The sequence below is a fragment of the Coregonus clupeaformis genome, chromosome 5 (genome assembly GCF_020615455.1).
Source record: "Coregonus clupeaformis isolate EN_2021a chromosome 5, ASM2061545v1, whole genome shotgun sequence".
Classification (NCBI taxonomy): Eukaryota; Metazoa; Chordata; class Actinopteri; order Salmoniformes; family Salmonidae; genus Coregonus; species Coregonus clupeaformis.
The window spans coordinates 41,334,723-41,360,562 of NC_059196.1; the positions used below are offsets into that span (position 1 = coordinate 41,334,723).

The 25,840-nt window shown below is 45.6% G+C and overlaps 1 protein-coding gene across 7 annotated transcripts in view; it reads left to right on the forward strand.

Annotated features, from left to right (window-relative positions):
* LOC121558060 (glutamate receptor 4) overlaps nucleotides 1–25,840 on the forward strand; it is a 188,241-nt gene that overhangs the window by 104,233 nt on the left and 58,168 nt on the right. For all 7 annotated transcript variants that reach the window (XM_041871541.2, XM_041871542.2, XM_041871543.2 and 4 more), the window contains exons 8-11: nucleotides 12,528–12,695; nucleotides 12,767–12,871; nucleotides 12,966–13,076; nucleotides 21,783–21,989. In XM_041871541.2, coding sequence (XP_041727475.1) covers nucleotides 12,528–12,695; nucleotides 12,767–12,871; nucleotides 12,966–13,076; nucleotides 21,783–21,989 — 591 coding nt within the window. The remainder of the gene's footprint in view (nucleotides 1–12,527; nucleotides 12,696–12,766; nucleotides 12,872–12,965; nucleotides 13,077–21,782; nucleotides 21,990–25,840) is intronic.

Below are 25,840 nucleotides of genomic sequence, written 5' to 3' on the forward strand. Positions count from 1 at the left end.
GAGGGAAAAAAATCCAGAAAATCACATTGTAGGATTTTTTATGAATTTATTTGCAAATTATGGTGGAAAATAAGTATTTGGTCAATAACAAAAGTTTCTCAATACTTTGTTATATACCCTTTGTTGGCAATGACACAGGTCAAACATTTTCTGTAAGTCTTCACAAGGTTTTCACACACACTGTTGCTGGTATTTTGGCCCATTCCTCCATGCAGATCTCCTCTAGAGTAGTGATGTTTTGGGGCTGTTGCTGGGCAACACGGACTTTCAACTCCCTCCAAAGATTTCCTATGGGATTGAGATCTGGAGACTGGCTAGGCCACTCCAGGACCTTGAAATGCTTCTTACGAAGCCAATCCTTCGTTGCCCGGGCGGTGTGTTTGGGATCATTGTCATGCTGAAAGACCCAGCCACGTTTCATCTTCAATGCCCTTGCTGATGGAAGGAGGTTTTCACTCAAAATCTCACGATACATGGCCCCATTCATTCTTTCCTTTACACGGATCAGTCGTCCTGGTCCCTTTGCAGAAAAACAGCCCCAAAGCATGATGTTTCCACCCCCCATGCTTCACAGTAGGTATGGTGTTCTTTGGATGCAACTCAGCATTCTTTGTCCTCCAAACACGACGAGTTGAGTTTTTACCAAAAAGTTCTATTTTGGTTTCATCTGACCATATGACATTCTCCCAATCCTCTTCTGGATCATCCACATGCACTCTAGCAAACTTCAGACGGGCCTGGACATGTACTGGCTGAAGCAGGGGGACACGTCTTGCACTGCAGGATTTGAGTCCCTGGCGGCGTAGTGTGTTACTGATGGTAGGCTTTGTTACTTTGGTCCCAGCTCTCTGCAGGTCATTCACTAGGTCCCCCATGTGGTTCTGGGATTTTTGCTCACCGTTCTTGTGATCATTTTGACCCCACGGGGTGAGATCTTGCGTGGAGCCCCAGATCGAGGGAGATTATCAGTGGTCTTGTATGTCTTCCATTTCCTAATAATTGCTCCCACAGTTGATTTCTTCAAACCAAGCTGCTTACCTATTACAGATTCAGTCTTCCCAGCCTGGTGCAGGTCTACAATTTTGTTTCTGGTGTCCTTTGACAGCTCTTTGGTCTTGGCCATAGTGGAGTTTGGAGTGTGACTGTTTGAGGTTGTGGACAGGTGTCTTTTATACTGATAACAAGTTCAAACAGGTGCCATTAATAAAGGTAACGAGTGGAGGACAGAGGAGCCTCTTAAAGAAGAAGTTACAGGTCTGTGAGAGCCAGAAATCTTGCTTGTTTGTAGGTGACCAAATACTTATTTTCCACCATAATTTGCAAATAAATTCATAAAAAATCCTACAATGTGATTTTCTGGAATTTTTTTTCTCAATTTGTCTGTCATAGTTGACGTGTACCTATGATGAAAATTACAGGCCTCTCTCATGTTTTTAAGTGGGAGAACTTGCACAATTGGTGGCTGACTAAATACTTTTTTTCCCCACTGTATATGGGAGTTTACCAAAATTGGATTTGTTTTCGAATTCATTGTGGGTCTGTGTAATCTGAGGGAAATATGTGTGGAAGTGCAGCTCAGTTTCCACCTCATTTTGTGGGAAGTGTGCACATAGCCTATCTTCTCAATAGCAAGGATATGCTCACTGAGTCTGTACATAGTCAAAGCTTTCCTTAAGTTTGGGTCAGTCACAGTGGTCAGGTATTCTGCCACTGTGTACTCTCTGTTTAGGGCCAAATAGCATTCTAGTTTGCTCAGTTTTTTTGTTAATTCTTTCCAATGTGTCAAGTATAATTATCTTTTTGTTTTCTCATGATTTGGTTGGGTCTAATTGTGTTGCTGTCCTGGGGCTCTATGGGGTCTGTTTGTGTTTGTGAACAGAGTCCCAGGACCAGCTTGCTTAGGGGACTCTTCTCCAGGTTCATCTCTCTGTAGATGATGGCTTTGTTATGGAAGGTTTGGGAATCGCTTCCTTTTAGGTGGTTGTAGAATTTAACATCTCTTTTCTGGATTTTGATTATTAGTGGGTATCGGCCTAATTCTGCTTGGCATGCATTATTTGGTGTTTTACATTGTACACCGAGGATCTTTTTTCACAAGTCTGCATGCAGAGTCTCAATTTGGTGTTTGTCCCATTTTGTGAATTCTTGGTTGGTGAGCGGACCCCAGACCTCACAACCATAAAGGGCAATGGGTTCTATAACTGATTCAAGTATTTTTAGCCAGATCCTAATTGGTATTTCGAATTTTATGTTCCTTTTGATGTCATAGAAGGCCCTTCTTGCCTTGTCTCTCAGATCGTTCACAGCTTTGTGGAAGTTACCTGTGGCGCTGATGTTTAGGCCGAGGTATGTATAGTTTTTTGTGTGCTCTAGGGCAATGGCGTCTAGATGGAATTTGTATTTGTGGTCCTGGAAACTGGACCTTTTTCTGGAACACCATTATTTTTCTCTTACTGAGATTTACTGTCAGGGCCCAGGTCTGACAGAATCTGTGCAGAAGACCTAGGTGCTGCTATAGGCCGTCCATGGTTGGGGACAGAAGCAGCAGATCATCAGCAAAGAGTAGACATTTGACTTCAGATTCAAGTAGGGTGAGACCGGGTGCTGCAGACTGTTCTAGTGCCCTCGCAAATTCGTTGATATACAGCGCATTCGGAAAGTATTCAGACCTTTTGACTTTTTCCACATTTTGTTAAGTTACAGCCATATTCTAAAATGGATTAAATTGTCCCCCCCCCTCATCAATCTACACACAATACCCCATAATGACAAAGCCAAAACAGGTTTTTAGAAAAAAATTATATTGTAAAAAACAACAACTGAAATATCACATTTACATAAGTATTCAGACCCTTTACTCAGTTCTTTGTTGAACCACCTTTGGCAGCGATTACAGCCTTGAGTCTTCTTGGGTATGATGCTACAAGCTTGGCACACCTGTATTTGGAGAGTTTCTCCCATTCTTCTCTGCAGATCCTCTTAAGCTGTCAGGTTGGATGGGGAGCTTTGCTACACAGCTATTTTCAGGTCTCTCCAGAGATGTTCGATCGGGTTCAAGTCCGGGCTCTGACTGGGCCACACAAGGACATTCAGAGACTTGTCCCGAAGCCACTCCTTTGTTGTCTTGGCTGTGTGCTTAGGGTCGTTGTCTTCTTGGAAGCTGAACCTTCACCCCAGTCTGAGGTCCTGACCGCTCTGGAGCAAGTTTTCATCACGGATCTCTCTGTGCTTTGCGCCGTTCATCTTTCCCTCGATCCTGACTTGTCTCCCAGTCCCTGCTGCTAAAAAACATCTCCACAGCATGATGCTGCCACCACCATGCTTCACCGTAGGGATGGTGCCAGGTTAGCTCCAGACGTGACGCTTGGCATTCAGGCCAAAGAGTTCATTTGGTTTCATCAGACCAGATAATTTTGTTTCTCATGATCTGAGAGTCCTTTAGGTGCCTTTTGAAAAACTCCAAGCGGGCTGTCATGTGTGTTTTAATGAGCAGTGGCTTCCGTCTGGCCACTCTACCATAAAGGCCTGATTGGTGGAGTGCTGCAGAGATGGTTGTCCATCTGGAAGGTTCTCCCATCTCCACAGAGGAACTCTGGAGCTCTGTCAGAGTGACAATCGGATCCAATCGTCACCTTCCTGACCAAGGCCCTTCTGCCCCGATTACTCAGTTTGGCCAGGCGGCCAGATCTAGGAAGTCTTGGTGGTTCCTAACTTCTTCCATTTAAGAATGATGCAGGCCACTGTGTTCTTTGGGACCTTCAATGCTGCAGAAATGTTTTGGTACCCTTCCCCAGATCTGTGCCTCAACACAATCCTGTCTCAGAGCTCTACGGACAATATCTTCGACCTCATAGCTTGGGTTTTGCTCTGACATGCACTGTCAACTGTGCGATCTTATATAGACAGGTGTGTGCCTTTCCAAATCATGTCCAATCAATTGATTTTACCACTGGTGGACTCCAGCTGGATGCACCTGAGCTCAATTTCGAGTCTCATAGCAAAAGGTCTGACTACTTATGTAGATAAGGTATTTCTGTTTATTATTTTTTATACATAACAAAAAAAATCTAAAACCTGTTTTCGTTTTGTCATTATGGGGTATTGTGTGTAGATTGATGAATAAGGCTGTAACGTAACAAAATGTGGGAAAAGGGAAGGGGTCTGTATACTTTCTGAATGCACTGTGTATGTTGCAGAGGGTGGGGCTCAAACTGAATCCCTGTGTTTTTTTGCAAATTTTAACCGCACACTTGTTGTTTGTGTACCTGGATATTATAATGTTGTATGGTTTTCCCCCCAACACCGCTTTCCATCAATTTGTATAGCATACCCTCATGCCAAATTGAGTCAAAAGCTTTTTTGAAATCAACAAAGCATGAGAAGACTTTGCCTTTGTTTTGGTTTGTTTGTTTGTCAATTAGGGTGTGCAGGTTGAATATGTGGTCTGTAATATGTGGTCTGTCGTACGGTACTTTGGTAAAAAGCCAATTTTACATTTGCTCAGTACATTATTTTCACTGAGGAAATGTACGTGTCACGCCCTGGCTCTGGGGACTCTTATATGTTGAGCCAGGGTGTGGATTTTCTATGTGTGATTTTCTATGTTGTGTTCTAGTTCGTGTTTTCTATGTTGGCCAGGGTGGTTCCCAATCAGAGGCAGCTGATTCTCGTTGTCTCTGATTGGGATCCATACTTAGGCAGCCTGTTGGCACTAGTTATTTGTGGGATCTTGTTCCGGAAGGTTTGTGTTGGTGTTATTTAACCTAGGAGTTCACGTATCGTTTGGTTTGTTGTTTTTGTTCGTGTTGTGGTGTACTTAAATAAAAGATGTACGCATATCACGCTGCGCCTTGGTCCGCTGTTTATAACAATCGTGACAGAAGATCCCACCAAAATAGGACCAAGCAGCGTGTGCAGGAGCAAACGCCGGGTATGGAACAGGAGGTTACTCTGGTAGATGTCCTCCTCGGTTGGGGGAGAATCACGGAGGAGGAGGCCGTCCGCTACCGGAGGGCGATGAGGGAGGATGCCCAGGCAGGAGAGGAGAAGCGGCACCAACCGGGCCGTCGTCGGACAGGCGAGAGGCAACCCCAAGTAATTTTTTTGGGGCTGCTGGAGGCAGCGGGGCTGCTGGAGGCAGCTACAGGGCGAGTTTGCGGACTAGGAGAGGAGGCCACCAGGTTACGGGGGCCATTGGTCATGAGGGGGAAGGAGAGTGTAGAGGCACGGCGAGAGGTACTGGGGTGTGTTACCTGTCCGGTCCGGCCCGTTCCTGATTCCCGCACAAGGCCAGTGGTGTGTGTTCCCAGTACGGTCCGGCCTGTTCCTGTCCCTCACACCAAGCCTGTGGTGCGCGTCGCCAGCCCGGTCCGGCCTGTTCCTGCTCCCCGCACCAAGCCAGTGGTGCGCATCGCCAGCCCGGTTCGGCCTGTTCCTGCTCCCCGCACCAAGCCAGTGGTGCGCGTCGTCAGCCCGGTCCGGCCCGTTTCCGCTCCCGCACCAAGCCAGTGGTGCGCGTCGTCAGCCCGGTCCGGCCCGTTCCCACTCCCCGCACCAAGCCAGTGGTGCGGCGTGCGTCAGTCCGGCACGGTCCGTGCCTGTTCCACCTGTGCCTGGTCGGCACCGGTCAGCTGCTCCACGCCGGAGCCAGAGCAATCCGCTCCACCGGTGTTCAGTCCAGCTCCGGCCAGCAGGGCCAGACCACGAGGGCGAGAGAGAGAGTGGTGGTCACGCCCGGAGCCGGATCCGCCTCCGAGGCGGAATGCCCACCCGGCCCCTCCCCTGTGGTGTATGGTTGGTGTGGTCGCAGTCCGCGCCTTTGGGGGTACTGTCACGCCCTGGCTCTGGGGACTCTTATATGTTGAGCCAGGGTGTGGATTTTCTATGTGTGATTTTCTATGTTGTGTTCTAGTTCATGTTTTCTATGTTGGCCAGGGTGGTTCCCAATCAGAGGCAGCTGATTCTCGTTGTCTCTGATTGGGAACCATACTTAGGCAGCCTGTTGGCACTAGTTATTTGTGGGATCTTGTTCCGGAAGGTTTGTGTTGGTGTTATTTAACCTAGGAGTTCACGTATCGTTTGGTTTGTTGTTTTTGTTCGTGTTGTGGTGTACTTAAATAAAAGATGTACGCATATCACGCTGCGCCTTGGTCCGCTGTTTATAACGATCGTGACAGTACGAGTCTGCTGTTAATGATAAGGATAATTTCCCCAAGGTTGCTGTTGACACATACTGTATCCCACGGTAGTTATTGGGGTCAAATTTGTCTCCACCTTTGTGGATTGGAGTGATCAGTCCTTGGGTCCAAATATTGGGAAGATGCCAGAGCTGAGGATGATGTTAAAGAGTTTAAGTATAGCCAATTGGAATTTGTGGTCTGGATACCAGCAACACCAAAGGCCTTTTTGGGTTGGAGGGTTTGTATCTTGTCCTGTAGTTCATTCAATGTAACTGGGGAATCCAGTGTGTTCTGGTAGTCTTTAATAGTTGATTCTAAGATGTGTATTTGATCATGTAAACTCAGCAAAATCATGTAAACTCAGGACCCTGTCTTTCAATGATAATTTGTAAAAATCAAAATAACTTCACAGATCTTCATTGTAAAGGGTTTAAACACAGTTTCCCATGCTTGTTCAGTGAACCATAAACAATTAATGAACATGCACCTGTGGAACGGTCGTTAAGACACTAACAGCTTACAGACGGTAGGCAATTGAGGTCACAGTTATGAAAACGTAGGACACTAAAGAGGCCTTTCTACTGACTCTGAAAAACACCAAAAGAAAGATGCCCAGGGTCCCTGCTCATCTTCGTGAATGTGCCTTAGGCATGCTGCAAGGAGGCAGATGTGGCCAGGGCAATAAATTGCAACGTCTGTACTGTGAGACGCCTAAGACAGCGCTACAGGGAGACAGGACGGACAGCTGATCGTCCTCACAGTGGCATACCACGTGTAACAACACCTGCACAGGATCGGTACATCTGAACATCACACCTGCGGGACAGGTACAAGATGGCAACAACAACTGCCCGAGTTACACCAGGAACGCACAATCCCTCCATCAGTACTCAGACTGTCTGCAATAGGCTGAGAGAGGCTGGACTGAGGGCTTGTAGGCCTGTTGTAAGGCAGGTCCTCACCAGACATCACCGGCAACAATGTCGCCTATGGGCACAAACCCACCATCACTGGACCAGACAGGACTGGCAGAAAGTGCTCTTCACTGACGAGTCACAGTTTTGTCTCAACAGGGGTGATGGTCGGATTCGCTCGATTTGGAGGTGGAGGGTCCATCATGGTCTGGAGTGGTGTGTCACAGCATCATCGGACTGAGCTTGTTGTCATTGCAGGCAATCTCAACGCTGTGCGTTACAGGGAAGACATCCTCCTCCCTCATGTGGTACCCTTCCTGCAGGCTCATCCTGACATGACCCTCCAGCATGACAATGCCACCAGCCATACTGCTCGTTCTGTGCGTGATTTCCTGCAAGACAGGAATGTCAGTGTTCTGCCATGGCCAGCGAAGAGCCCGGATCTCAATCCCATTGAGCACGTCTGGGACCTGTTGGTTCGGAGGGTGAGGACTAGGGCCATTCCCCCCAGAAATGTCCGGGAACTTGCAGGTGCCTTGGTGGAAGAGTGTGGTAACATCTCACAGCAAGAACTGGCAAATCTGGTGCAGTCCATGAGGAGGAGATGCACTGCAGTACTTAATGCAGCTGGTGGCCACACCAGATTACTGACTGTTACTTTTGATTTTGACCCCCCCTTTGTTCAGGGACACATTATTCAAATGTCTGTGGAACTTGTTCAGTTTATGTCTCAGTTGTTGAATTTTGTTATGTTCATACAAATATTTACACATGTTAAGTTTGCTGAAAATAAACGCAGTTGACAGTGAGAGGACGTTTCTTTTTTTACTGAGTATCTGTTCTTTGTTCTTTGTTTTAGAGCCAAAAAGAGATTGGAGAAGTGGTTTATCAACACATCTCAGTTTTGGACAGATTACTCTTCGTGATGTTGTTGGTTTAGTGTGTTCCAATTTTCCCAGAAGCGGTTAGATTCTATGGATTCTTCAATTACATTGAGCTGATTTCTGACGTGCTGTTCCTTCTTTTTCCGTTGTGTATTTCTGTATTGTTTTAGTGATTCACCATAGTGAAGGCGGAGGCTCAGGTTTTCTGGGTCTCTATGTTTTTGGTTGGATAGGTTTCTCAATTTATTTCTTAGGTTTTTACATTCTTCATCAAACCATTTGTCATTGTAGCTGAATGTTCAAATATGCTGTTTAGGTTTTCTACTGCCAAGTTTACACCTTCAGTCTCTCTCTCTCCATATCTCCATAGTTGTCCATCTCAGCATTAAATATTCATCAAGCACGCTTTGCCCTAGGATGACTAGCCCTGTCCTAGGATGACTAGCCCTGCCCTAGGATGACTAGCCCTGCCCTAGGATGACTAGCCCTGTCCTAGGATGACTAGCCCTGCCCTAGGATGACTAGCCCTGTCCTAGGATGACTAGCCCTGCCCTAGGATGACTAGCCCTGTCCTAGGATGACTAGCCCTGCCCTAGGATGACTAGCCCTGCCCTAGGATGACTAGCCCTGTCCTAGGATGACTAGCCCTGCCCTAGGATGACTAGCCCTGCCCTAGGATGACTAGCCCTGTCCTAGGATGACTAGCCCTGCCCTAGGATGACTAGCCCTGCCCTAGGATGACTAGCCCTGCCCTAGGATGACTAGCCCTGCCCTAGGATGACTAGCCCTGCCCTAGGATGACTAGCCCTGCCCTAGGATGACTAGCCCTGTCCTAGGGATGACTAGCCCTGTCCTAGGATGAATAGCCCTGCCCTAGGATGACTAGCCCTGCCCTAGGATGACTAGCCCTGTCCTAGGATGACTAGCCCTGCCCTAGGATGACTAGCCCTGCCCTAGGATGACTAGCCCTGCCCTAGGATGACTAGCCCTGCCCTAGGATGACTAGCCCTGCCCTAGGATGACTAGCCCTGTCCTAGGATGACTAGCCCTGTCCTAGGATGAATAGCCCTGCCCTAGGATGACTAGCCCTGCCCTAGGATGACTAGCCCTGCCCTAGGATGACTAGCCCTGTCCTAGGATGACTAGCCCTGTCCTAGGATGACTAGCCCTGCCCTAGGATGACTAGCCCTGTCCTAGGATGACTAGCCCTGTCCTAGGATGACTAGCCCTGCCCTAGGATGACTAGCCCTGTCCTAGGATGACTAGCCCTGTCCTAGGATGACTAGCCCTGTCCTAGGAGGACTAGCCCTGCCCTAGGATGACTAGCCCTGTCCTAGGATGACTAGCCCTGTCCTAGGATGACTAGCCCTGCCCTAGGATGACTAGCCCTGTCCTAGGAGGACTAGCCCTGCCCTAGGATGACTAGCCCTGTCCTAGGATGACTAGCCCTGTCCTAGGATGACTAGCCCTGCCCTAGGATGACTAGCCCTGTCCTAGGATGACTAGCCCTGTCCTAGGATGACTAGCCCTGTCCTAGGAGGACTAGCCCTGCCCTAGGATGACTCTCTCTCTTTCTCTGTCTGTCGTTCTCTGTTCTCTCTCTATATATCTGTTCTCTGTCTCTTTCTCTCTGACTGACTTTCTCTCGCTCTCTCTAGTTCTCTGTTCTGTCTGTCTGTCTGTCTGTCCTCTCTCTCTCTTTCTTGCTCTTTCTCTCCTTCTCTCCCTCTCTCTCTCCGCCTGTTCTCTCTCCCAAAGTCTGGCTGTTATTTTCTCTCTCTCTCTGTGATAGCTTCAGAATGGTGTGAATTGTTTCACCCTGATATTGCTGTTAATTGTCTATCCTAATTTTCATATTTACATGATAAATCCTTGTTAAAGGATGGTCTTCCACTGATGAGTGTACACAATCTCAGATCCTAGTTAGTGTGAGTGTGTTTGTGTGTTTGTGTGGGTGTGGGTGTGTGGGTGTGTGTAAGGCAGTGGCGGTCAGTGCTGTTTAAGATGAGGGAGGACGATTTTCTTTCATGAGCATGGCCATATTTCTATTACAGCATATTGGATGACTCTCATTCACATTCCATTCACCCAGTTCAATGTAACAGTGATAGGTTTAAGCTACTACATGATACTCTAACTTTCCCTATACCCATCATGAGGTTGGTACAACCTAGCCTATGAAAGAAAGTTTACAATGTAGGTGCACACAGGTCTAGAGACAAATTTGAGGTGGCAGACAGTGACACATGGACAGACAGTGACATTCAATACTGCCTTCCACACTCTTGCCTGCATCTAGCTGATATAGGGTGTAATCGTTAGTCCAACAGTTGCAAATGAGAGTTTCTATTGGACAAATTCAGGTGTGTTTATCTCCGTTTTGTTCCGTTTAAGAACGTTTTTCAACGGAATTGGCAGAATGAATACACACCTGATCACGCATAAACAGAGTTCACTTTCATAGCAGCCACATTGTATTCCTTCTCAGATCTATCTACGCGCTGTCCTCCTCTCACCTCTTCCCTTCACTTGTGGACTTCAATGCACAAAACATCAGCTGTATATGACCAGGCGAAAAAAACTTTCCAAGCCAAACCATATCGTAACCGCTACACACAGCCTACATCATTGTCACCATATTAGCTAAAGTAACGTCATAGTCAGCATAGCTAATAGAACTAACGTGTTAGTAAACCCGCTACAACTATGCAGTATCGTTAGTGTACAGTCAGTAAGCAGTTACACCAGTGGGCCCCGGTGGCAATAAATTAGTAATACCAAAAGCTTACCTTGACTGGGAAGAGTTCCAGTGTTGTGTTAGAAAGTCATAGCCAGCTAGCTAACATAGCATCCCTCTGAGCAGGGTGTTTCAGTAGGCTAAACTAGCTAGCTGCATTTGCTAGCTAAGTAAGTGAAACTGAAAGTGAAAGAAAATGACAATGTCTCTCTCTCTCTAGTTCTCTCTTGCTTCTCCTTCATTTTGGAATAAATTAATTTGTTCAACACATTTTATACACTGCAGTGCTAGCTAGCTGTAGCTTATGCTTTCAGTACTAGATTCATTTTCTGATCCTTTGATTGGGTGGACAACATGTCAGTTCATGCTGAAAGAGCTCTGATAGGCTGGAGGACGTCCTCCTGAAGTTGTCATAATTACTGTGTAAGTCCATGGAAGGGGGTGAGACCCATGAGCTTCCTAGGTTTTGTGTTGAAGTCAATGCACCCAGAGTAGGACGGAAGCTAGCTGTCCTCCGGCTACACCATGGTGCTACCCTACAGAGTGCTGTTGAGGCTACTGTAAAACTTATTTGCAAAATAGTGTGTTTTAATCAGTGATTATATTTAGTATAGTTTTATCTAAAAAATGATAACTTACAATTTACATTTTTATGAAATTCACTGAGGAGGATGGTCCTCCCCTTCCTCCTCTGTGGAGCCTCCACTGGTGTAAGGGTAGTGAGATTTTGAGTTTGTCATTCTCAGCATTCTGTTCCTGGAATACGCTATGAAACCAAATGTAATTTGCTAACATCAAACCATTATTGGAGACACCTTTCAAGACCAAAATAACTAACATTTCACTATTCTGTCAGCAGGATACAGATGCTTATGGCATTAGTAAATGACAAGGACCTTTCTGTACAATTAAATGGGCAGCTTTATGTATTAACATCAATCACAATCAATTAGAATGTTAGAACAAAGAATAGGGTGTGTTTTATTAATACCTGTCAAAGAGTATGAAGACTTCCAGTGTCACAGTAGAACAAGCACGTCGGTTCTCAAAGAAAGATAGAAGAAAGCCTTGAGAAAAGATGAAGGGAAGATCGTGAAAACGACATGGTTTATAACCACCCCAACACACACTGAGTGAGTAAGAAAAGAGAGACATGTCAGAGTGACACAGACCTGATGTGAAGTGTGTCCCCTGAGTTTATCATCACCTCATCTTTCCTCTCCTCTCCTCCTCTCCTCCTTTCCTCATCTCCTCCTCTCCTCCTCTCCTCCTCTCCTCCTCTCCTCCTCTCCTCCTCTCCTCCTCTCCTCCTTTCCTCCTCTCCTCCTCTCCTCTATCAGTTTGGTCTCTGTCTTGATGTGAATGTTTCCTGCTGTGGGTTTGACGGCCTCTGTAGCAACGTGTGTGTGTGTGTGTGTGTGTTGATGTGAGGGCTCCCTGCTGTGTGTGTATTGCTGTGTGTCTTACGTGTTACAGAGCTGTCAGTCAGATAAACCTCCTCTGAAGACCTCCTCATCTCTCTCTTAAATCATTATCTTACTGCCGCAGATGGGTCTCATGGGGATCCATTCATTCACATAGATGGGACTTATTTCATAAATTTCTAATCCAGTGGATTGTCAAGAGAGGAACCCACAGCATGAAACAGGCATTTCCTGATTCCAAAAACAGGAATCATCAAGTCTATTATAGGCGCTACGCTGTTGATGTAAAATAATCTAATCTACTCCTTACTTTCTCCCTCCTCCTCCTCCTCCTCCTCCTCCTCCGCCTCCCCCTCCTCCTCCTCCTCTTCCCTCTCCTCTCTCCCCAGTACACCTCGTCTCTGACGTATGATGGAGTGTTGGTGATGGCCGAGGCCTTTAGGAACCTGCGTCGTCAGAAGATAGACATCTCCCGTAGAGGAAATGCTGGAGACTGTCTGGCCAACCCCGCTGCTCCCTGGAACCAGGGCATAGACATGGAACGCACACTCAAACAGGTATTCTATGGTCGTATGTGTTCCTTATTGTTCTCCGTTCTGACCTGTGTTCTCTGTTGTCCTGTCTCCAGGTGCGTATCCAGGGTCTAACAGGCAACATCCAGTTTGACCACTATGGCCGCAGAGTCAACTACACCATGGACGTGTTTGAACTGAAGAGCAACGGACCACAACGGGTAGGAATAGACACACAGGCATGTTGGAGAAATGATTTTGGTTGTATGAAAATACAGTTTTGTCTGGTTTTAACCCCTCCCCTGCCTCTCTCAGATTGGCTACTGGAACGACATTGACAAACTGGTTCTGGTCCAGAATGAGGTGCTGTTGTCCAATGACAGCACAAACATTGAGAACAGAACAGTCGTCGTGACAACTATCATGGTAATGTACTCCTCTGGCTCCTCTCCTTTCCTCAAACACACAGAGGATGCATCCCAACGGTCTAAAGTGGCTTTCTATCCTCAAACTCCTGTCCATCTGTACTGATATGAAACAACTGGACAGGTGGAAAGTCAATGTGCTGTAGGAATCGACTTTGCTGTTTTCTCAAATCAGTACAGATGACAGAGAGGAGGATTTGTTTCACTGTTGAGATGCACCCACATTGAAGCAGAGAGCAGAGCACCCACAATGCCTCTAGTGGTCAGAGCTGGTAGTGACACCCGTGTGTTTGACAGATCAGTGTCCCTAAGGGTATTGTAGCAGTACCAGGTCATAGTGAGGGAGGTTTGAGTAGGGGGCTGTACGAGAGGAATCCGACTTGTCACTGGCAGGTTGTCTTTATATTTATTTTGTTTTCATTGACGTCACCTGTCAAGTGTGAAAGAGAGAGGAGTTTTAGTCCTTTTACCTTTTACCGTGTGTCATCCCCCCCCCCACTCTCTATCACTCTCTTTCCCCCTTTCTCTCTCTCCCTCCCTCCCCCCACTCTCTCTCTCTCTCTCTCTCTCTCTCTCTCTCTCTCTCTCTCTCTCTTTCTCTCTCTCCCTCCCTCCCCCTCTCCCTCTCTCTCTCTCCTTTCCTCCCTCTTTCTCTCTCTCTCTCTCTCTCCCTCCCTCCCCATCTCCCTCTTTCTCTCTCTCTCCTTCCCTCCCCCTCTCCCTCTTTCTCTCTCTCTCTCTCCCTCCCTCCCCCTCTCCCTCGTTCTCTCTCTCCCTCCCCCTCTTTCTCCCTCCCTCCCCCTCTCCCTCTTTCTCTCTCTCCCTCCCTCCCCCTCTCCCTATTTCTCTCTCTCCCTCCCTCTCCCTCTCCCTCTTTCTCTCTCTGGATGATCTATGCCCCTGTCAGATGGCCATGGCTATTGTTACCTCAGCCACCTCCTCCTCTTTGCAGCCACTGATGAGGAAGCCTCTGTTACGACACTGAAGACTTACAGTAAAGACAGACAGACAGACAGACAGACAGACAGACAGACAGACAGACAGACAGACAGACAGACAGACAGACAGACAGACAGACAGACAGACAGACAGACAGACAGACAGACAGACAGACAGGAGATGGACTCACAGAAGGACTCTCAGACTGACATACAGAGCCACTGAGACTCTAGCTCTCTATCGCTCTGTAATTCTATTGCTGCGGCATTGAGAGATGAGGAATCCCAGGAAGACCTACAGATGAAGCGCCCGGCAGGCCACTCTATCTATCTATCTATCTATCTATCTATCTATCTATCTATCTATCTATCTATCTATCTATCTATCTATCTATCTATCTATCTATCTATCTATCTATCTATCTATCTATCTATCTATCTGTCTATCTGTCTGTCTGTCTGTCTGTCTGTCTGTCTGTCTGTCTGTCTGTCTGTCTGTCTGTCTGTCTGTCTGTCTGTCTGTCTGTCTGTCTGTCTGTCTGTCTGTCTGTCTGTCTGTCTGTCTGTCTGTCTGTCTGTCTGTCTGTCTGTCTGTCTGTCTGTCTGTCTGTCTGTCTGTCTGTCTGTCTGTCTGTCTGTCTGTCTGTCTGTCTATCTATCTATCTATCTATCTATCTATCTATCTATCTATCTATCTATCTATCTATCTATCTATCTATCTATCTATCTATCTATCTATCTATCTATATATATATCTATCTATCTATCTATCTATCTATCTATCATTCTGCTTTGTCATGACTTCGCTTTTTCTTCTCTGTGCGGGAACTGTAGACACAGGATGGAGTACAAAAACTTTGAATATTTTGGGAATAATCTTTTTGGATGTTCTGGGAATTTGAAAGGAATTGTGTCCCATAATGGTTAGAAAAAGACACACACAGATTAGACAGGAGCCAGTGGTACAGAAACACACACAGATTAGACAGGAGCCAGTGGTACAGAAACACACACAGATTAGACAGGAGCCAGTGGTACAGAAACACACACAGATTAGACAGGAGCCAGTGGTACAGAAACACACACAGATTAGACAGGAGCCAGTTGTACAGAAACACACACAGATTAGACAGGAGCCAGTGGTACAGAAACACACACAGATCAGACAGGGGCCAGTGGTACAGAAACACACACAGATCAGACAGGAGCCAGTGGTACAGAAACACACACAGATCAGACAGGAGCCAGTGGTACAGAAACACACACAGATTAGACAGGAGCCAGTGGTACAGAAACACACACAGATTAGACAGGGGCCAGTGGTACAGAAACACACACAGATCAGACAGGAGCCAGTGGTACAGAAACACACACAGATTAGACAGGAGCCAGTGGTACAGAAACACACACAGATTAGACAGGGGCCAGTCGTACAGAAACACACACAGATCAGACAGGGGCCAGTGGTACAGAAACACACACAGATCAGACAGGAGCCAGTGGTACAGAAACACACACAGATCAGACAGGAGCCAGTGGTACAGAAACACACACAGATTAGACAGGGGCCAGTGGTACAGAAACACACACAGATCAGACAGGAGCCAGTGGTACAGAAACACACACAGATTAGACAGGAGCCAGTGGTACAGAAACACACACAGATTAGACAGGGGCCAGTCGTACAGAAACACACACAGATCAGACAGGGGCCAGTGGTACAGAAACACACACAGATCAGACAGGAGCCAGTGGTACAGAAACACACACAGATCAGACAGGAGCCAGTGGTACAGAAACACACACAGATTAGACAGGGGCCAGTCGTACAGAAACACACACAGATCAGACAGGGGCCAGTGGTACAGAAACACACACAGATTAGACAGGGGCCAGTCGTACAGAAACACACACACCCACACAGAGTGCAAACACCATCACACACACATTCACACACTGCATACTGTCTCACAGATGCATACACAAACACACCCCAACACACTGACATAATCACAGTCTCACACAAACACACCCTGACAGTCACAAAAACACAATCTCAAAGTGTATGCATGCATAGACACACCCTCACTTAGAGAGACCAGAAGTCCCCACAAGAATAGTAAACGAACAAAAAATTTGACCAACTGGGGATATTTTGTTAGTCCCCTCGATGTCAAATGTTATTTCTAGGGGGTTTAGGGTTAATGTTAGAATTAGTGTTAGGGTTAGAATTACGTTAAGGGTTAGGGTTAGGGTTAGGATCTAAGGTTAGGTTTAGGGTTAGGAGCTAGGGTTAGGTTGAGGTTTAGGGTTAAGGTTAGGTTTTTTGGTTAAGTTTAGGGTTAGGGTTAGGGATAGGTTAAGGGTAAGAGTACGGGTTTGGGTTAGGTTTAGGGTTAGGTGTTAGGGAAAAAATAGGATTTTGAATGGGACTGAATTGTGTGTCCCCACAAGGTTAGCTGTACAAGACTGTGTGTGTGTGTGTGTGTGTGTGCGTTTGTGTGTGTGTGTGTGTGTGTGTGTGTGCGTTTGTGTGTGTGTGTGTGCCATATGCAATGTGTTGTCTGTGATAGCTGTATTTAATGTTCCATCACCATGAGGACATGCCTGTTAGCCCCCACTGCTGACAGTCATCACATGACATCACGCCCCCAGCAGATAGCAGCTCCAGGTATTCTGTTTCTATGGTGTTCTCTAAAGACTGCACCAGGGCTGCTGTTACTGCATGGTCTCCCATCATCTATCATTCATCTACATTGTTCTAGTCTAGATGCATATGCAGCTAAAGTCTGTTGTCCCTGATGTTGAAGTTTGAGGAACTCTGGTAAACTTATCATGTTGTACTGGATATTGTATTGGCTGGCTGCATAATTAAGATCATGGTTGCGGTCAGTTCCATTTTTAATTCGGGTCAATTCATAAAGTAAATCAAATTCCAATTCTACATTTTTCAAATTGAACATTTCCTGAATTGACTGGAATTTAAATGGAATTGACCCCAACCCTGATTATGAGCTCTCTCTTTATGGTGCATCTGCTGTTGTTCCACTGTTTCATGTCTTATCTATCTGAACCCTTCACCACTAAAGCCTCTCTCCTCTCTTTTCTCATTCACCCCTTTACCCACTCTTCTCCCCCATAAAACCACTCTCTCTCTTGCCATCTCTCAGCCCTCTCCTTCCTCCCTCCTCTCTCCCTCTTCCATTCTCATGTAAGACATCTGACGTGGTGTTTAGCATCAGAGAAACACTTTGTTCAAACACACTCCCAGTATCCCTCCATGCACCTGCCCCGAGACTAAACACACCGCAGTAACACACACACACACACACACACACTGTGACAAAAGAGTCTGCTACAAACTGATAACAAAACTTAAAGGGATTTAAACATGAAGTAACCCACTGTTGGTAATACCCCCAGCGGTTTGTGTGTTTGTGCGTGTGTACTATCACTGCTAAACGCTCTACAAAGTCATCTATTCTGATGTCAAACTGTTTGCCTTATAATATGCTAATATTTTCAGAAAAGTGAGGCAGAGTTAGGAAGAGACTAATCCAGAGTCATAAGTAGACCAAAATCAAGCTGAGCCAATGTTCTATCTACACCATCTGTTCTCTAGATCCTCATGTACACTACATTACATTAGGATTACATTTTAAGATCGTCAATTTTGTACCATCTAATAAAATGGAATAACATCTTCACAACAGATGGCATGGAATATTAACTTTTGATGGGATATGATTTTGGTATTGTCTATGCCTTTAAGACCTAACTATAGTCTGACGGTTGGAACAGCACAGCTATGTTTGGGAGAATCTCTGACTGTGTTTGTGACTTCATTAAGAGTGATTAATGTTGAGTTAATGGAGAGAGAGATCTCAGGGGCCTGCTAATGTGTGTATGATAATGAGATTTAGAAAAATAAATGTGCTTTGACGCTTGGACAACATGTACAAATGTGACAAGATTATGCGTTAAGATAATGTACATTCTATTAATGTTTAGACACTTCATAAATGCAAATACAGTGGGGGAAAAAAGTATTTAGTCAGCCACCAATTGTGCAAGTTCTCCCACTTAAAAAGATGAGAGAGGCCTGTAATTTTCATCATAGGTACACGTCAACAATGACAGACAAAATGAGAAGAAAAAAAATCCAGAAAATCACATTGTAGGATTTTTAATGAAGTTATTTGCAAATTATGGTGGAAAATAAGTATTTGGTCAATAACAAAAGTTTCTCAATACTTTGTTATATACCCTTTGTTGGCAATGACACAGGTCAAACGTTTTCTGTAAGTCTTCACAAGGTTTTCACACACTGTTGCTGGTATTTTGGCCCATTCCTCCATGCAGATCTCCTCTAGAGTAGTGATGTTTTGGGGCTGTCGCTGGGCAACACGGACTTTCTACTCCCTCCAAAGATTTTCTATGGGATTGAGATCTGGAGACTGGCTAGGCCACTCCAGGACCTTGAAATGCTTCTTACGAAGCCACTCCTTCGTTGCCCGGGCGGTGTGTTTGGGATCATTGTCATGTTGAAAGACCCAGCCACGTTTCATCTTCAATGCCCTTGCTGATGGAAGGAGGTTTTCACTCAAAATCTCACGATACATGGCCCCATTCATTCTTTCCTTTACACGGATCAGTCGTCCTGGTCCCTTTGCAGAAAAACAGCCCCAAAGCATGATGTTTCCACCCCCATGCTTCACAGTAGGTATGGTGTTCTTTGGATGCAACTCAGCATTCTTTGTCCTCCAAACACGACGAGTTGAGTTTTTACCAAAAAGTTATATTTTGGTTTCATCTGATCATATGGCATTCTCCCAATCCTCTTCTGGATCATCCAAATGCACTCTAGCAAACTTCAGACGGGCCTGGACATGTACTGGCTGAAGCAGGGGGACACGTCTGGCACTGCAGGATTTGAGTCCCTGGCGGCGTAGTGTGTTACTGATGGTAGGCTTTGTTACTTTGGTCCCAGCTCTCTGCAGGTCATTCACTAGGTCCCCCCGTGTGGTTCTGGGATTTTTGCTCACCGTTCTTGTGATCATTTTGACCCCACGGGGTGAGATCTTGCGTGGAGCCCCAGATCGAGGGAGATTATCAGTGGTCTTGTATGTCTTCCATTTCCTAATAATTGCTCCCACAGTTGATTTCTTCAAACCAAGCTGCTTACATATTGCAGATTCAGTCTTCCCAGCCTGGTGCAGGTCTACAATTTTGTTTCTGGTGTCCTTTGACAGCTCTTTGGTCTTGGCCATAGTGGAGTTTGGAGTGTGACTGTTTGAGGTTGTGGACAGGTGTCTTTTATACTGATAACAAGTTCAAACAGGTGGCATTAATACAGGTAACGAGTAGAGGACAGAGGAGCCTCTTAAAGAAGAAGTTACAGGTCTGTGAGAGCCAGAAATCTTGCTTGTTTGTAGGTGACCAAATACTTATTTTCCACCATAATTTGCAAATAAATTCATTAAAAATCCTACAATGTGATTTTCTGGATTTCTTTTTCTCAATTTGTCTGTCATAGTTGACGTGTACCTATGATGAAAATTAAAGGCCTCTCTCATCTTTTTAAGTGGGAGAACTTGCACAATTGGTGGCTGACTAAATACATTTTTTCCCCACTGTATATGCACATATGCTTGATTATACCTTGAGATCCGTGTGAGTAACTCAGATATTCACACAAATCTCCCATTTACATTGACTTACAGTATACACACCTCAAGTTAGGATATAGCCCAGTATGGCTTAAGAGTTGGTACTTTTGTGATATCATTCTAGACCAATGGTATGTAACTGATACTACTTTTGGGACATCATTCTAGACCAATGGTATGTAACTGATACTGCTTTTGGGACATCATTCTAGACCAATGGTATGTGACTGATATTACTTTTGTGATATCATTCTAGATATGGTATGTACAGTAACTGATACAAGGTCAACGTGTAACTGATACAAGGTCAACGTGTAACTGATACAAGGTCAACGTGTAACTGATACAACGTCAGCGTGTAACTGATACAACGTCAACGTGTAACTGATACAACGTCAATGTGTAGGAACATCAACGTGTAACTGATACAACGTCAACGTGTAACTGATACAACGTCAACGTGTAACTGATACAACGTCAATGTGTAGGAACATCAACGTGTAACTGATACAACGTCAGCGTGTAACTGATACAACGTCAACGTGTAACTGATACAACGTCAATGTGTAGGAACATCAACGTGTAACTGATACAACGTAAACGTGTAACTGATACAACGTCAACGTGTAACTGATACAACGTCAACATGTAACTGATACAACGTCAACGTGTAGGAACGTCAACGTATAACTGATACAACGTCAACGTGTAACTGATACAACGTCAACGTGTAACTGATACAACGTCAACGTATAACTGATACAACGTCAACGTATAACTGATACAACGTCAACGTGTAACTGATACAACGTCAACGTATAACTGATACAACGTCAACGTATAACTGATACAACGTAAACGTGTAACTGATCCAACGTCAACGTGTAATTTATCCAACGTCAACGTGTAACTGATACAACGTCAACGTATAACTGATACAACGTCAACGTGTAACTTATCCGACGTTAACGTGTAACTGATACAACGTCAACGTATAACTGATACAACATCAACGTGTAACTGATACAACGTCAACGTATAACTGATACAACGTCAATGTGTAACTGATCCAACGTTGACGTGTAACTGATACAACTTCAACGTGTCTCTAAAAATGTTTTGTATTTCCCCCTTCTTTTTAATTTTGCAAAAATGTAATGTTTAATCTGATGTGACCTATTTACCTGTACGCTTTATTCTGGCAGGTTCCTTGGTGAGCCAGGGATGGAGTCTCTTGAAATGTATCCATTTCACTTGTAAATTAACATCATAAATGAAAATGTGTACATCTATTTGATTTGAAATGTATTTCATATAGTGTTTATACAGCTCTTTCAATTAATTTGATAAATGTATAAACCATTTGAAAGCCTATGAGTGTGAATACTATATTAGCTTCTTTCATTTGAATCTGGGAGTGTAATCTGTTACGTCAGAGGATTGTTCTGTAGACTAGAGGAAGGGGCCTCAGGCCTTCTACCACCTGGGTTTCTCTCTGGGACTACAAGCTCCTGATGGATGTGTGTGTCAGTCAGTGTGTGTGTGTGTGTGCTTGCCTGTGTGTGTGTGTGTTCTTACTGCTAATTGCTCCTGTTTGAGGTGTAAAGGTTTTCTCTCCAGACAGAGAATACAGCTTCCCTATGTATCTACCTCCAGACCTGCTCCCTCTCTGCTCTATAGCTGCTTACCTATCTCTTCTACCTTTCTGTTGTTCATTTGTTCTTTTTAAGATAGATCATCTGTGTGGAGTCAGCCTTTTTCTCCCAGAGGAGATGCTCAGTCTTAGAGGGAAGCCAGGGAACATAAACTTGGCACCAGTCACAGACCATGAGGATATAACACACTGCTCCTCACACCGTGGCCTTTTAAAATGTGCTGTATTATTTTATTTGGTTGCCATAAAATGTATCTTCTGTCTCCATCACTGTAATCCTGTCATCCAGTGGAGGCTTTGGCGCTGGCTGTATGCCATTCAAAAAGCTCCTCCGTCTCCAGAAGAAATCCCTGATTTGTTAGTCAGTGGTCAGTGTGAGTTGATTGGTCAGTTTAACCTCCCCGCTCCCCCCTCTCTGTCTCTGATTGGTGTGTTTGTGGGTGTAGGAGGGTCCATATGTGATGCTGAAGAAGAACTGGGAGATGTTTGAGGGGAATGACCAGTTCGAGGGCTACTGCGTGGACTTGGCCTCAGAGATCGCCAAACACATCGGCATCAAGTACAAGATTGCCATCGTCCCCGACGGCAAATACGGAGCCAGAGACCCCGAGACCAAGATCTGGAACGGCATGGTGGGAGAACTGGTCTATGGGGTAAGGATGGAGGGAAGGAGGGAGGGATATATAGAATTTACATCTTATCTTTGGAGTTTGATGTAATTATACTTATCTTTGGGGTTAGGAGAGTTAGATACTACTAAACAAAGTGAATCTATATTGTTAGATACTGTCAAAGTACTTTTTAATAGACAGACAAGCCATTTAAAAAATGTTTTAAATTAAGCAGGGGCTGCAGCACCCACAGCACCCCTACCTCCCACATCATAAAGCAATGTTTCTTAATCCTGGTCCTGGGGACCCAAAGGGATACATTTAGTTTTTGCCCAATCACTACAGACCTGATTCCACTAATGAACTAATCATCAAACCTTTCATTAGTGGAATCAGGTGTGTAGTGCTAGGCCAAAAACAAACATGTACACCCTGTGTCCCCAGGACCAGGATAAAGAAACACTGTCCTAAACAACACAAACTGTAAACATGATCTCTCAGACTAGTTAGTCTTTAACATGGTTCTCTAACCCAGGGGTGGTAAAATATCTATCCAATATCCCGCTGCATTGTAAATATGGTACTGTAACTGACCCTGTGTATATATACAGAACACACTTTGTGCTGGGGACAATAAAAGGCCACTATTAAATGTGCAGTTTTGTCACACAACAAAATGCCACTGATGTCTCAAGTCTCCACATCCGGCTTCTTCACCTGCGGGATCGTCTGAGACCAGCCACTCGGACAGCTGATGAAACTGTGGGTTTGCACAACTGAAGAATTTCTGCACAAAATGTCAGAAACCATCTAGTTTTCATCATCCTCACCAGGGTGTTGACCTGACTGCAGTTCAGCGTCATAACCGACTTCAGTGGGCAAATGCTCACCTTCGATGGCCAGTGGCATGCTAGAGAAGTGTGCTCTTCATGGATGAATCCCGGTTTCAACTGTACCTGGCAGATGGCAGACTTATGGCATCGTGTGGGCGAGCAGTTTGCTGATGTCAACGTTGTGAACAGAGTGCCCCATGGAGGCGGTGGGGTTATGGTATGGGCAGGCATAAGCTACGGACAACGAACACAGTTGCATTTTATCGATGGCAAGAGATACCGGGAAGAGATCCTGAGGCCCTTTCTTGTACCATTCATCCGCCACCGTCACCTTATGGTTCAGTATGATAATGCACGGCCCCATGTCACAAGGATCTGTACACAATTCCTTGAAGCTGAAAATATCAAAGTTCTTCCATGGCCTGCATACTCACCAGACATGTCACCCTTTGAGCATGTTTGGGATGCTCTGGAAAGAATGTATACAACAGCGTGTTCCAGTTCCCAACTATATCTAGCAACTTCGCACAGCCATTGAAGAGAAGTGGGACCTTTCTTCCACAGGTCACAATCAACAGCCTGATCCACTCTATGCAAAGGAGATGTGTCGCGCTGCATGAGGCAAATGGTGGTCACATCAGATACTGACTGGTTTTCTGATCCACGCCCCTACTTTATTTTTTAAGGTATCTGTGACCAACAGCGCCGGAGAAGATGGCTGCCGTTTTACAGCCCTCTAACCAATTGTACTATTATGTGTGTTTTTCCGCGTTATTTGTAATTTATTTTGTACATAATGTTTCTGCCATCGTCTCTTATAACCAAAAAGAGCTTCTGGATATCAGGACAGCGATTACTCACCTCGTATTGGACGAAGATTTTTTCTTCAACGAGGCGGCCGCGAAGGATATCATACAGACACCCGACAAGGCCCAAATCCCCGTCATTCGCGTGAGGAAGAGACGGAGATATTGTGGACGTAGATCGGGGTGCCTTGTAAGGATCCGACGGCGAGCGAGTAAACTGCCTCTTCCATCAATCCTATTAGCCAACGTTCAATCATTGGAGAACAAATTGGACGACTTAAGATTACGGATATCCTACCAACGGGACATTAAAAACTGTAATATCTTATGTTTCACCGTGTCGTGGCTGAACGACGACATGGATTTCATACAGCTAGCGGGCTATACGCTACATCGGCAGGATAGAACGGCTGACTCCGGTAAGACAAGGGGTGGCGGTCTGTGTATATTTGTAAACAACAGCTGGTGCACAAAATCAAATACTAAGGAAGTCTCGAGGTTTTGCTCGCCTGAGGTAGAGTATCTTATGATAAGCTGTAGACCACACTATTTACCAAGAGAGTTTTCATCTATATTTTTCATAGCTGTCTATTTACCACCACAAACCAATGCTGGCATTAAGATTGCACTGAATGAGTTGTACAAGGCCATAAATCAACAGGAAAATGCTCATCCAGATGCAGCGCTCCTAGTGGCCGGGGACTTTAATGCAGGGAAACTTAAATCCGTTCTACCTAATTTCTACCAGCATGTTAAATGTGCAACCAGAGGAAAAAAAACTCTAGACCACCTTTACTCCACACACAGAGACGCATACAAAGCTCTCCCTCGCCCTCCATTTGGCAAATCTGACCATAACTATATCCTCCTGATTCCTGCTTATAAGCAAAAACTAAAGCAGGAAGCACCAGTGACTCGGTTAATAAAAAAGTGGTCAGATGACGCAGATGCTAAGCTACAGGACTGTTTTGCTAGCACAGACTGGAACATCTTCCGGGATTCTTCAGACAGCATTGAGGAGTACACTACATCAGTCACTGGCTTCATCAATAAGTGCATCGATGATGTCGTCCCCACAGTGACCGTACGTACATACCCCAACCAGAAGCCATGGATTACATGCAACATCCGCACTGAGCTAAAGGGTAGAGCTGCCGCTTTCAAGGAACGGGACTCTAACCCGGACGCTTATAAGAAATCCCGCTATGACCTCCGATGAACCATCAAACATGCAAAGAGTCAATACAGGACTAAGATTGAATCATACTACCCTGGCTCTGACGCTCGTCGGATGTGGCAGGGCTTGAAAACTATTACAGACTACAAAGGGAAGCACAGCCGCGAGCTGCCCAGTGACACAAGCCTACCAGACGAGCTAAACCACTTCTATGCTCGCTTCGAGGCAAGCAACACTGAAGCATGCATGAGAGCACCAGCTGTTCCGGATGACTATGTGATCACGCTCTCCGTAGCCGATGTGAGTAAGACTTTTAAGCAGGTCAACATTCACAAGGCCGCAGGGCCAGACGGATTACCAGGATGTGTACTCCGAGCATGTGCTGACCAAGTGTGTCTTCACTGACATTTTCAACATGTCCCTGACTGAGTCTGTAATACCAACATGTTTCAAGCAGACCACCATAGTCCCCGTGCCCAAGGACTCTAAGATAACCTGCCTAAATGACTACCGACCCGTAGCACTGACGTCTGTAGCCATGAAGTGCTTTGAAAGGCTGGTCATGGCTCACATCAACAGCATTATCCCAGAAACTCTAGACCCACTCCAATTTGCATACCGCCCCAACAGATCCACAGATGATGCAATCTCTATTGCACTCCACACTGCCCTTTCCCACCTGGACAAGAGGAACACCTACGTGAGAATGCTATTCATTGACTACAGCTCAGCATTCAACACCATAGTGCCCTCTAAGCTCATCACTAAGCTAAGGATCCTGGGACTAAACACCTCCCTCTGCAACTGGATCCTGGACTTCTTGACGGGCCGCCCCCAGGTGGTAAGGGTAGGTAACAACACATCTGCCACACTGATCCTCAACACAGGGGCCCCTCAGGGGTGCGTGCTCAGTCCCCTCCTGTACTCTCTGTTCACCCATGACTGCATGGCCAGGCACGACTCCAACACCATCATTAAGTTTGCCGACGACACAACAGTGGTAGGCCTGATCACCGACAACGATGAGACAGCCTATAGGGAGGAGGTCAGAGACCTGGCCGTGTGGTGCCAGGACAA